The sequence below is a fragment of the Mauremys mutica genome, chromosome 3, assembly GCF_020497125.1.
Source record: "Mauremys mutica isolate MM-2020 ecotype Southern chromosome 3, ASM2049712v1, whole genome shotgun sequence".
Classification (NCBI taxonomy): Eukaryota; Metazoa; Chordata; order Testudines; family Geoemydidae; genus Mauremys; species Mauremys mutica.
Window position 1 is genome coordinate 55,735,811 of NC_059074.1, and position 12,092 is coordinate 55,747,902.

The following is a 12,092-nucleotide window of genomic DNA, read 5'->3' on the forward strand; positions in this document are numbered from 1 at the left end:
GGTATAAAGAAAAAAGGAAATTTTTGAGATAAGATTTAAAGAGGGGCAAGTGAATAAAGATCTCAAACAGTTCTAGGCAAATGATGAGGCAGCAGAAGAAAGAGAACAGCCCCAAATGTAGAAACTCAGTGGACAGGGACAGATGGGAAGTTGAAAGTGAATAAAGGAATGAACAAGATGGAGAGTAGATGGACGTGAGGTTGAAGGAAGATTGTTTATTTTCAGATGCAAAATGCAGCACAGTTAATCTCAGTGGAAAAATGGGTCCACTTAATTACAGGTCATTTTTAAATTGGGCCAAATAGGTCTTGTTTATTTCTAACTTTTATTCATCTTTGATATTATGATTATACACAATAAGTGCAGACCTAAGATTCCTTTTCTAAAAGAACAGATTCTGTGAGTTTTTCACGTGTAGAAAGACTGATCAAATATATAATTGCTTTCATTTACACTATTCCATCTTAAACAGAAAACTGTTGAAAATATACAAAAATGTAGGAGCTAGGTGTGATCATTTAATGAACAAGCCTTTCAACTCTATCTCGGTTCAGATCGTGTTAGGTCACAGTAAGTGTGGTGCTTTCAATTTATCTAGGTTAGGATGTTTATCAACATCACTAAACCATACCACATGTGTAGCACAATTCACAGTGATTGGCAGTATCTATTCAAGGGAGCTGCAGGGCTGGAATAACAGGGTGCTTCGGGTCACATTTAAGGTTTATTGGCCATGCTGAGTGAGGAGGCTTGCACAGTGTCTCTTCTCTCCATCATTCACCATCCTAAGAACTCAAGTTCACTATATTCATCAAAAACAGCATGCAGGATAGTGACCCAATCTATTTCAGTCTTCCTGTGGTATTCTAATTTGTGTGACTATTGTATCCTACCCAGTGTGTAGGGGCGGGGGAGTCACCTTGTGAACCACTAAGTCATTCGATTCTTTCACTAGAGACAGGCAGGAGTCTGAAAATGGAGGGAATATGGGCTATGGCTTAAAACAAGAGATTCCTGGGTTCTAAAAACTGAACTAATATGCCTTGCTCTATTCCTGACTTGCAGTGTGATCTTGGACAAGTCCCTGTGCCTCATTTTACCCATCTGTAAAAAGGATAACAATACTAACAGTAGCCCTCAAAGGTGTTGGGAGACAAAATTATTTAATGTTTGTAAACCAGTTTGAAATCTTTATATAAAAGGCACTATATATAAAGTGGAATTTTTTTTCAAAAAATGTGTATAGTATTGTTATTACTTATCATCCACAAGGCCTACTGTTCCCTCCACATTTTGTATACCTTTCTAATATTGGGTTGGCAGGTACTTGCAGAATTGGAAGCCACCAGATCATACATTCTTACAGTGAAATGGTAAAAGACTACAATTATTGATAACTCATTTCTTTGGCCAATAAAAAGTGATGGCAGTCTTATGTAGAACTATTAGCTGAATCCCTTCTTCCTCAAGTGCTCACACACAGAATCTTCTTTCCCCCACCTTCTTATCCTAACACTCATCCAAATTTAAGAGCTGGAGCAAAAATTGAGGAACTAATTAAGATTTATTTTTTCCAAATGGGAAAGGGATCAAAGAGATGATACGCTACTGAAGCAATTTTCTTTCATCGCATTAGTTAATTGTCACAGGATATAAGGCACTGATGCAAGAAGCCTTCTCATACCACTTTAGTACCCACATTTTAAAAATCCCTAAATTCTACGCTTATAATATGCACACACATTCTCAGACAAGTACATAAGAACATAAGAACGACCTTACTGGGTCAGACCAATGGTCCATTTATCCCAGTATCCTGTCTACCGACAGTGGAGAATGCCAGGTGCCCCAGAGGGAGTGAACCAAACAGGTAAGGATCAAGTGATCTCTCTCCTGCCATCCATCCCCACCCTCTGACAAACAGAGGCTAGGGACACCATTCCTTACCCATCCTAGCTAATAGCCATTAATGGACTTAACCTCCATGAATTTATCCAGTTTTCTTTTAAACGCTGTTATAGTCCTAGTCTTCACAACTTCCTCAGGCAAGGAGTTCCACAAGTTGACTGTGCGCTGTGTGAAAGAAGAACTTCCTTTTATTTGTTTTTAACCTGCTGCCCATTAATTTCATTTGGTGGCCCCTAGTACTTGTATTATGGGAATAAGTAAATAACTTTTCCTTATCTAATTTCTCCACATCACTCATGATTTAATACACCTTTATCATATCTCCCCTTAGTCTCCTCTTTTCCAAGCTGAAAAGTCCTAGCCTCTTTAATCTCTCCTCATATGGGACCCGTTCCAAACCCCTAATCATTTTAGTTGCCCGTCTCTGAACCTTTTCTGCTGCCAGTATATCTTTTTTGAGATGAGGAGACCACATCTGTATGCAGTATTCAAGATGTGGGAATACCATCGATTTATATAAGGACAATAATATATTCTCCATCTTATTCTCTATCCCCTTTTTAATGATTCCTAACATCCTGTTTGCTTTTTTGACCGCCTCTGCACACTGCGTGGACATCTTCAGAGAACAATCCATGATGACTCCAAGATCTTTTTCCTGATTTGTTGTCGCTAAATTAGCCCCCATCATATTGTATGTATAGTTGGGGTTGTTTTTTCCAATGTGCATCACTTTACATTTATCCACATTACATTTCATTTGCCATTTTGTTGCCCAAAATAATTGCAAAAGGACATATACATTTGCTTGCACAAACAGAGTATGTGCATTCATGTATCCATTCATCTCAGAGAACACATTTGTATAATCCACTGATTGGCATGTGTTATGTCCCCCTCTGTGCCCAGTGCACAGAGGATATGGGTCTATAACAGTTTTCAGCTAAAGAGTTCTTTAGTTCAAGCTGTGGGAACTCACACCTTTAGCTCTGGGCAGCCTTGATTCCATCCAGGTGATGTAAGATATTTAAGTGGGGACTCATGTGTGATTCAAAGTGGTCTGGTCCACAGAACCTCTGGAGGAACTTCCTCTGTTCAGAGACAGGATGTAACCACTGCTCAAGGTGTGTTATGTCCCACTCTGTATCTATTGCCTTGAGGACTTCAAGAACCTGGTTCTTTAATCATGCTATACATCCTCATGCGTTTAGCTTGGGAGGTTCGCAGTTCAATTCCTGGTGTAAGCTAAAATAGCAGTTATCACGTGCACATTTTCAAGGCGCAATTTAGTTATTAAATTGTTTAGAATACATTTTACCTGAAATTGTAGTCCATTACTTTACGGAGTCCAAAGAAGACATTTCTCTCTATCCATACATGACATTGAAATCTTACCAATGTATTTGATGATGAATGCCATACAAATAATGAAGCCATCTCATTATATCTTCCATAAGATTCATCTAATGTTTATAATATGCCAGTGTAAGCAAAATATTAATTCAGACTGTCAAATAACATACCACTTATAATATATCATAGAAAAATTCAAGCAAAGAAAAGGTCAGATCTGCTTTACTATGCTCTATTGTTATATTCCAAAAATGATGCATTCTTGTTCATGTAAATATATATAATCTTTTTCTCATTATACTTGATGTATTGGTTTGGACATAAACATTGGAAATGTAAGAATGTGTGTGTATCTACCCTCTCTTTCCATCCAAAACCCACTAGTCTGACACTTCAGTATATTTGTCTGAAAGTGAGCTGTTTAAAAGGCTGTGTGGCTGTTCGATAGGGCATTAGAGTGGAACTCTAGAGACCTGGATTCTGTTCCCAATCTGCTGTGTGACTTTAGGAGTGTCACTTCACATCCCTCTGCCTCAGTTCCCAATCCTGTAAAGTTAGGATAATGATACTTTCCCCTCCTTCATGCTTTGAGGCCTATAGATGAAAAATGCTATAGAAGAGCTAAGTATTAGTATTTTTAACTTGAAGACTAATGGGGATATTCCCACCCTATCATATCACTATTCATTCTTGTCTTCTTGCTGTTAAAGTACCTAATGAGACATAGAGGGAGTGTGGTGTGCATGCTTCTGTCATAAAACAGAGAATGATAGAAAAGCCTAGTGCTAATAGTCTTCCTTACCAGAATACCAGAACAGTATGCCTGACGTGCTTGAACACAGCCTCTTCTGAAGCTAATATGACTCATGCTGAACAAACTCCAAAGGCTGGTGGTGATGGGAGGAACCCATGTGTATTTTCTGCTTTTTCCCTGCTCCTACTGATTGAAATGCATTCGGATTAAATATATGTTTGGTGTCTAAATCTCAACCCACATTTCTATATTGCAAGAGAAAAAAGGTGCATGATTAGGGAGAGAGGATAAGTTATAAGAATCTTGAATTGGTTACTGTTGCTAAGGAAACCACTTCCTTGGTTCGTGCACATTCATCACATCTGTCTCTCTTAGTCTGCCTGGCTCTAAAACAATCTTACAGCTTGATGTTAGAAAGAAAAAAATAAACTACAAAACAATACCGAATGAATGCTGGAGAAAAACAAATGAGCATTTCAAAGGCCCACCTTTTGTTTGTGACATTGTCTGAGGATTCTGCCTGTACTACGACTGTGGAGTAGGAAACCAATAGGTGGGTCAGGTTATTCCCTTTGACAAAAGCCCTTAAAGTCTGTAAGGGCTGGATCCACAGAGGGAATTAGGCTACTCTCAGCATTGCAATGCCTAGCTTTCAGTAGCCTAGAAAATCAGTGGAATCCACAAAGGCTGCATTATGCACCAAGGGTCTCCATACAATGCACAGAGAGAGATAGGTGCCTGAGAATGGGATCCACAAAAGCTAGCATGCTAGACAGAGAGCCACCACTGCTACACAATAGGAGATGCCAATGACAGAGGAGTTCCCTCAGCCCCTGCCCATCTCAGGGAATTAGGGACCTACGTTCAGCTGGGAGGGGGAGGAGGCTCTCTCTCTCTTGCAACCCACATTTGGGAACCCCTTCTCTCTTGGAGTCAGGTACCATAGCCATTTCTTGTGAGAATGCCTTAGGTAGCTGCCTAACTCCACACGAAACAGCAAGACTTCCTTCAGAGTCTTTAGCCAGTGGTTCAAGTGATCACCCAGGGGAATGTGGGAGACTCTGGTTCAGTGTTCCCATCTGCCTGAGGAGGGGAATGGATTTGAACAGGGATTCCCCACCTCTCAAGTGAATGCTTTAACCACTGAGCTATGGGATATTCACAGGAGGGCTTCTCTCACTCCATTTTTGAAGCTGTTTCACTTTGTTATAAATAATTGGGCCACAGAAACAGTGAAACTGTCTGTGTATTCCAGTGGTTAGGAAGTGGTGGGAAGCCCTTGTTCAAATTCCTTCTCAGGCAGAGTGGGGAATTGAACTGGGATTTCCCACATCCCAGCTGAGTCCCTTAACCAATGCGCTAAAGGTTATGGGGGGGGGGCCTGCCTTTCCCCCTTGGATGTTTTATATGGAGATAGGCATCTTCTGAGCACACCCACTGGATCAGGACCCACAGGCAAGATAGGTGAGGGGACACCTATCTTCTCCTGGTTTGAGGCTTGTGCTGGGGCTATGGCATGACAGGCATGCAGGGTCCTGCCTGAGGCAGCAGTGCACATGCCCAGAGGCAGAAACATAGGCATCTAGGGAACTTTTACACTGTAAATGCAGATGCTGAGTGAGTTTAGGCACCTACAGACTTAGCAGCTGAGCAGGAATTTTGTGGATCACAGTGATGCCTAAATCTGGAATTTAGGTGCCTAAATCGTTGCGGATTTGGTTCTAAATTCTTTCTCCAAACCAAAAACTCTATAGCATTCTTAATTAGCAACAATAATTCTTCATCTCAGCTACTTTTGTCTCCAATATGTCTCTGAATGATTAAACAGAAGATGGATGGGTTGGTGAGGACAAAAAAATAGTATTTTCATGGTGCAAGCTTACAAGTTGCAATTTACATCATTTTGATGGGCACAGTTATCTCAGACATTCAGCTGTAACATCCTAATAGGATGTTGCTTGCATTTAAGACACATTTTAGAATGCATCTATCACCAAAGACTCTCCAGTTTATTGCTGATGGAGTACGTGAGCGAGATTAATGACATCTATATGAGGCATGGGGAGCCTCTATGGACATGTAAGAGAGAGTTTTGGGTAGGGGAAGTTGTCACTTAATGTGTTTTGAAGCATTAATAGATTTGGGTTCAGTTACCTTGAGATTTGACTGAAATTCACGGTAGTCCTCATTTTGTCAACTTAGTTCACCAATGATTTCCCTACAATATAGAACTCTAAAGTCTGACGCAGGACTTCAGCACTGATAAAGAGGGAAAAGATTTGAATTAACTTTTGTAACAACTGAGAGATGCTAAATCAGATTGGTGTCAGATGCATGCAAAACCACAACAAACATAATGCCTGAACTCAAAGTCTGATTCATAATCCAGGTCAATCACACTTTTAATTACTCTCTCACACTTGGGGAGTTTCAGTGCCTTAAAATCACACTAAACCTTTCACACTTGCTACATCTTTTCTCTCTGCCCTATATTAGTCTTCCTCCATCTGCAGTACTCATTTAGACTTAAATATTGCAAGGCACTTTAACTCATTTAAGGGTTGAGCACTTTAAGATAATGCTTTCTAATTATAAAGATAAGGCAAAGTTTTCCATCTGCTTTTTTTTTTCCTGCTGGGAAAGCCTGTCCAAGCTCTCAAAGAATTTGTAGCATAAAATAATGGCATTCAGAAAGCAAGGCCTTAGGCTCAGCTTCAGTTGATTCATTTAGCCTTGTTTACTGTTTACAAAATGTCCATGAGTAGCTTATGATTTTCTCTGATTTGATTATTCTAAATCAACCAATTTCTACAGATAATGAATGGTCTGTAGACTGCTAAAAGGTAATAATTAGAGATATACCAATCTCCTAGAACTGGAAGGGACCTTGAAAGGTCATTGAGTCCAGCCCCCTGCCTTCACTAGCAGGACCAATTTTTGTCCCAGATCCCTAAGTGGCCCCCTCAAGGATTGAACTCACAACCCTGAGTTTAGCAGGCCAATGCTCAAATCACTGAGCTATCCCTCCCCTGAAAGTTCATTGAGAGTGTTTGATATTCAGAATAGAAATGGTATTGGTTAGTTTAGATGAGACACAGGTGACATTGCCAAATTTCTGTATCCAGGTTGGAAGATGGTAACTCTTAGAATCAGATTTCCAATATAAATACTAACATTTATTAAATCTAAATTCTCTTTTTATGAATACAAACATTCCTCCCAATAAACTGGTTTTCTAGAATGTCTGTAGCAAGTGAATACAGAAGACACATAAGCAAAACTGAAGCAAATTTGGTTCTTACTTCAAAGAAATATTCTTGTTTGATTCCAAGGCCACACTTATAAATATCTTTTCCCATTGCAAGAATTTTCTTGCTTCCTCCATTTTTAATCTCTGATTTGTGCAGCCAAATGTACTCACACTAGACTGCCAATGAGCACGAACTGCTTTACCCCTTTGGACTCTACTTTCTATTTATGCATTGCTTTCCTTAGAAATTGTTCTCTGCTAATATATACTTAAACATATGATCTTGGTCAAATTTCTTATAAATTCTCTACATCAAACCTTCTGAAGTAGTAACTCTTGAAATATAGTCATTTTTGGACAGAATAATACTCATTAATGAGTGGTGACAATTTATATCAAGTTCTATAGAAGAGATAAATAATAAAATCTTACACTTTTGTCCAGTACAAAGCAGACTGCTGTCCTACTCATTGTGCTCACACTTAATAAGTTTTGTCCATTCTGAAAGGTTTTACTGGTGCAAGAGGTTTAAGAAATATTCCCTATACTTAAAACTAGAGACTACAATGTGAGCCAGTAACACCCTGCAAAATGGATTTTTTTTAAAGTGCAACCAACCACTCTAATTAGGAAACTACTTCACTTTTAATGCAAATAGCTGCTAAGGGTCACCTTTCAAAGCCTTTACATTTTTCAGGCATACAATACATTTTATTTTGCTATGGGAATAAAGTACTTTTTATAAACCTACCTTCTGACCTGCTGCTGCAGTCAAACTGAGTGAGAGAGCAGAGCCAAACACTGCCACTGAAGACAGTTTGGGCCTGAGTAATCCCTCATCGCTGACTGCTAATTAATTATGTTCCTTGACAAATTTAATTCTGTGAACTGGGTCTGGCAGATTGGCAGACTTTTGTATCAGCACTGGGGTATAGCAAGAGTGTGAAATGACAGAGATAAAAAAATGTGCATTTACTGGCTGTGATATATCTAGTATCCTAAAGTAAAACTAACTTTACAGTTTAATTTTGTCTATAGCTGTATTAAAAATGTCAGAAGACTCAGTGCATGATATTGTTTTCACAGGTTCAAGATGCATTTAGATGTCGATTAAGAAACTGCCAAGATCCAATCAATGCAGATTCTTCGAGCTCTTTTCCTAATGGACATGCTCAAATCATGGTGAGTTTTTATTTCATCCTGGACTTCTAATTCAGTGTCCCTAGCCAAAATAAAAAGATGACCATACATTGCTGTACATGTCTTGAGTACAAGTCTGCCTTCAGCTCCTGAAATTTCTTAGAAAAGTTCAGCTTGTTGGTTCAGTGGCGCTATTATGTGCTGAAACTCTGAATACCAAGGTTCAAGAGCAGCTGAGACTCTGCCTTTGTGGGCAGCTGGGACTACAGTGTTGTATAGATGATGTTTTCAATCTCAAGGATGAGTGGTGAAGTGTGAAACATACTATATACTGAATTTCTGTACCCACTAGTGTCTGCTTGCAGAGCAAAGTTGGAGTCTGGGGGGACTTAAGAGGCTTCCCGCCTCCCTAGCTTCAAAGCAAATGCATCTATTATTTCTACTGAGGAGACAGTAGTGGGCATTCTACAGGGGAAAGAACTGGCTAGAGTTAAGAAGTCAGTGAAAGTTAGGGTTGCCAGTTTTGGTTGGACATATTCCTGGAGGTTTCATCACATGACATAATCGTTAATTAAAGATTAATCTTTAATTCCTGGAGACTGCAGGACAAACCTGGAGGGTTGGCAACCCTAAAGTATTAGGATTTGCTAATATCCTTAGGTGCATTGATTTCAATGGGAACAGGATCAGGCCCTAGATGATGCAAGGATCTCTTAGCAAATGCCCTTGAAAGAGCTGTTTGAGCAGAGAAAAATCAATGTTGAGATGTCAGGAAAAAGGATAAAATGACCCTTTCTGAAAAAAGAGAAAATTTGCTGCTTGTATTAGATACATGTAAATAAACTGTGAGGAAACGATGAAAGCAAAATTGAAATGCATTTAATCTCTGTATCAACTTAAATAGTATTTCTTTCACTGTGACGGAGTGACTATAGATTCTTAAATGTTAAAGCATCATTCTTAAACCTGGCAGCATCTTTACCCCACTTTGAAATGAATAATAGCTATGTTCACGGTTGGGGGCGGAGAGGGCTGCAGAACTTACTGTGGTTGCATTAGAAGCAGAGATATACAGAGTGCTATATAACAAATACCAAATTTAATAAGAATGTTTCAGATAAAGTGAACTAATTTGATTAAGGTTATTAATGGTAATGTGTGTTGCAGGCTATTTTCTGTATTCTTGTTTATACAATCACTGTGAAAAGTTTTTTCAACAATAACCCTACTATGATATGTAGAAGTTATTCTTCCATGTAAATATAAAATTACATACTGTATCATCTTATTAAAATTCCATACTATATTTCCATCTATTTTATTTTATTATTTTGTGGTCAGGCAGCATACTTTGAAATCAACCCACTTATACTTTAGGAAAAATTGTATTACTCTGCTGTTGTAAAACAATAAACTCCACCTTCCCAGCAACAAGAAACCACTTTTAAGAGACTGTGATTCTGTAAGTAGGACATTTTGGAAGCACTGGTTGGCAAAAGGTATTGTGGTTTGGTTTTAATTTAATAATGGTTGTCTTGTTTCATTGTTTCTTGTTACAGACAGATTTTGAAAAAGATGTGGACATTGCTTGTCGGTCAGGTAAGGATACCGAAACAATATGTAGTCAACCAAAACAAAACAAAGAATGAAGAAGATGTGTACTAGTGTCACTGTGAAGTAAAAGGAAGAAACAGAAAAACGATGAGGTTTTACCTGCTTACAGAAAAATACCTTTTCTAATTGTTTTCATTAGATACATGCTGCTATATGGATAAATGTAGTTCATTATCAAAGCAAATTGTGTAAGAGTCTTTTAACAGGATTCAGGTAGTTGATAAGTGTCCCACAGGAATTTTTATATCTTAGCAAACAAATGGATTTGGTGATAAAATCAACTTCACGCATACAAGAATTTTCTTCACCCCAGTAAACATGCAAATATGAAATAGCCATACAGCTAGCAAACCACATTTTTGTTAGATACAGCGCATTTGAAAATATGCATATAATATATAGTAGCGAAAACAATCAGTATGTAATCTAAAGGGCTTGACTTTTCTCTGGATCTAACTAACTAAAGTTTATTCTAGTTTAAGCAGTGCAGCAACAAAAAAATAAAAATATATTTTAATTTCACATTATAGGTACACATTTTTATTCTATTTCAGTACTCTGTACTTTAATTGGCTCCATTTCTGTCTGCTTCTGCTACTTAAAAATACTTGTCTTCAGCAACTTACTCAGCCAACGTAGTTTAAATAAAATACGATGAAAAATTAAGGGTCTTTATAACCCATTGGGAATTTAAGCTTTAGAGTCCCTCCATGCATTTTGTCACAATAGAGTAATAGTTCTTCCTTATTAACTAATGTTCATTACTGCTGGTGTGTTTTGAAAGAAGTAAGGCAATGGAATTTAAAAACAAATACATTCCTCCTACCTTCCTAATTGAAGGATAAGTTCAGACTTAATCCATGAGCTGTGCACTTTATCAGCTATGGAGTACAGAAAGTCATGTCAAGGACACACTTAAAAAAAGATACTTTTAATGCAGACATGAGTGGACTTCACCATGTAAAATTAAGTGATTTAAATTCAATTTCCTATAATGAAAGATTTAGTAAAAGGTGACTGGGTGAGCTGTCATGACATGTGTGGTTAGAAACAATCTAATAACCACTTGCATTTCCTAAAATGAGTTTTTTCCCTTTTTTTTTTTTCATTTTTGCTAAGTAATGCTATTGGGTAGTTGAAATGCCCCCATTTCTCACTTACATTTCTTTGCTTTAGGGCAAATAATTCTTGAAAAATTACAGACAATCATGTATGATTTAACACAGGGGGCTGCGTTGGTGAGCTGATTACTACTGTATATCAGTGTACTGATACACACTGTAATATTAGAGCCACCATGAACTTCAGGACACAGGAAAGGGAGTAAATGCATTTATGGGTATTTCTGTACTTCTTATTGTCTAACTCACAAAATCTTAATTTTGCTGCACATGCTAGCACTATCGTCTTTAAATCCATTCGTTTAAATGGGGGGAAATGCTATACTTGTGCTAGAGTCAAAGATTTGTGGCAGTTGGATATTTTAAATTTATCTTTCTTATTTTGCCACTCATTTTCCTTCAAGTCCTGAAACAAAGCTTTCTTTTTCTTCTTTGACTGGAGAGACCTTCACTGAAAGTGGTGAATGGCTGTTTTATTCGCCATGTTTATATAAATCTATAGACTCTTCAAGTGCACCAAAGCATGTTTATTTCATATAAATAAGCTTCTTTGCCTAGTTTGACCATATGCTGCATGTATTCAGAGATTAATTTAATACAGGAGAGTTACAAAATTCAGCAGAAAAGAACATTTAGGAGTAAAGTCAGGGGAAGATGTACACAGTTAAGGAGATCATTAGGATGGATTGATGAAAAGATCTAGCCGCACAAGCTGTCTGATGTTTTCCAAGAGGTTACACAGAGTTGATAAGGGCCGTGCAGATGTCATAGTGTATTGGGGTTTTTAGGAAGCCCTTAATCAAGTTCCACATGGCAAGCTTCTGCTTAGGCTGTAGCTTACCTAAGGTCTATCACAGAATGTAGAAATAGATAAAGGGCTGTTTTTAATTTATATAAATGATCTAGGGCTTAGGGAGAGATCCAGGTCAGCTATATACTGTAGATTAAAAGA

At 38.0% G+C, this 12,092-nt stretch overlaps 1 protein-coding gene across 1 annotated transcript in view; it reads left to right on the plus strand.

Annotated features, from left to right (window-relative positions):
• Window positions 1–12,092, plus strand: part of ADGRB3 (adhesion G protein-coupled receptor B3) — a 646,981-nt gene that overhangs the window by 610,956 nt on the left and 23,933 nt on the right. Inside the window, exons 27-28 of the mRNA XM_045011262.1 lie at window positions 8,352–8,447; window positions 9,965–10,004. Of these exons, the coding sequence (XP_044867197.1) occupies window positions 8,352–8,447; window positions 9,965–10,004 (136 nt within the window). The remainder of the gene's footprint in view (window positions 1–8,351; window positions 8,448–9,964; window positions 10,005–12,092) is intronic.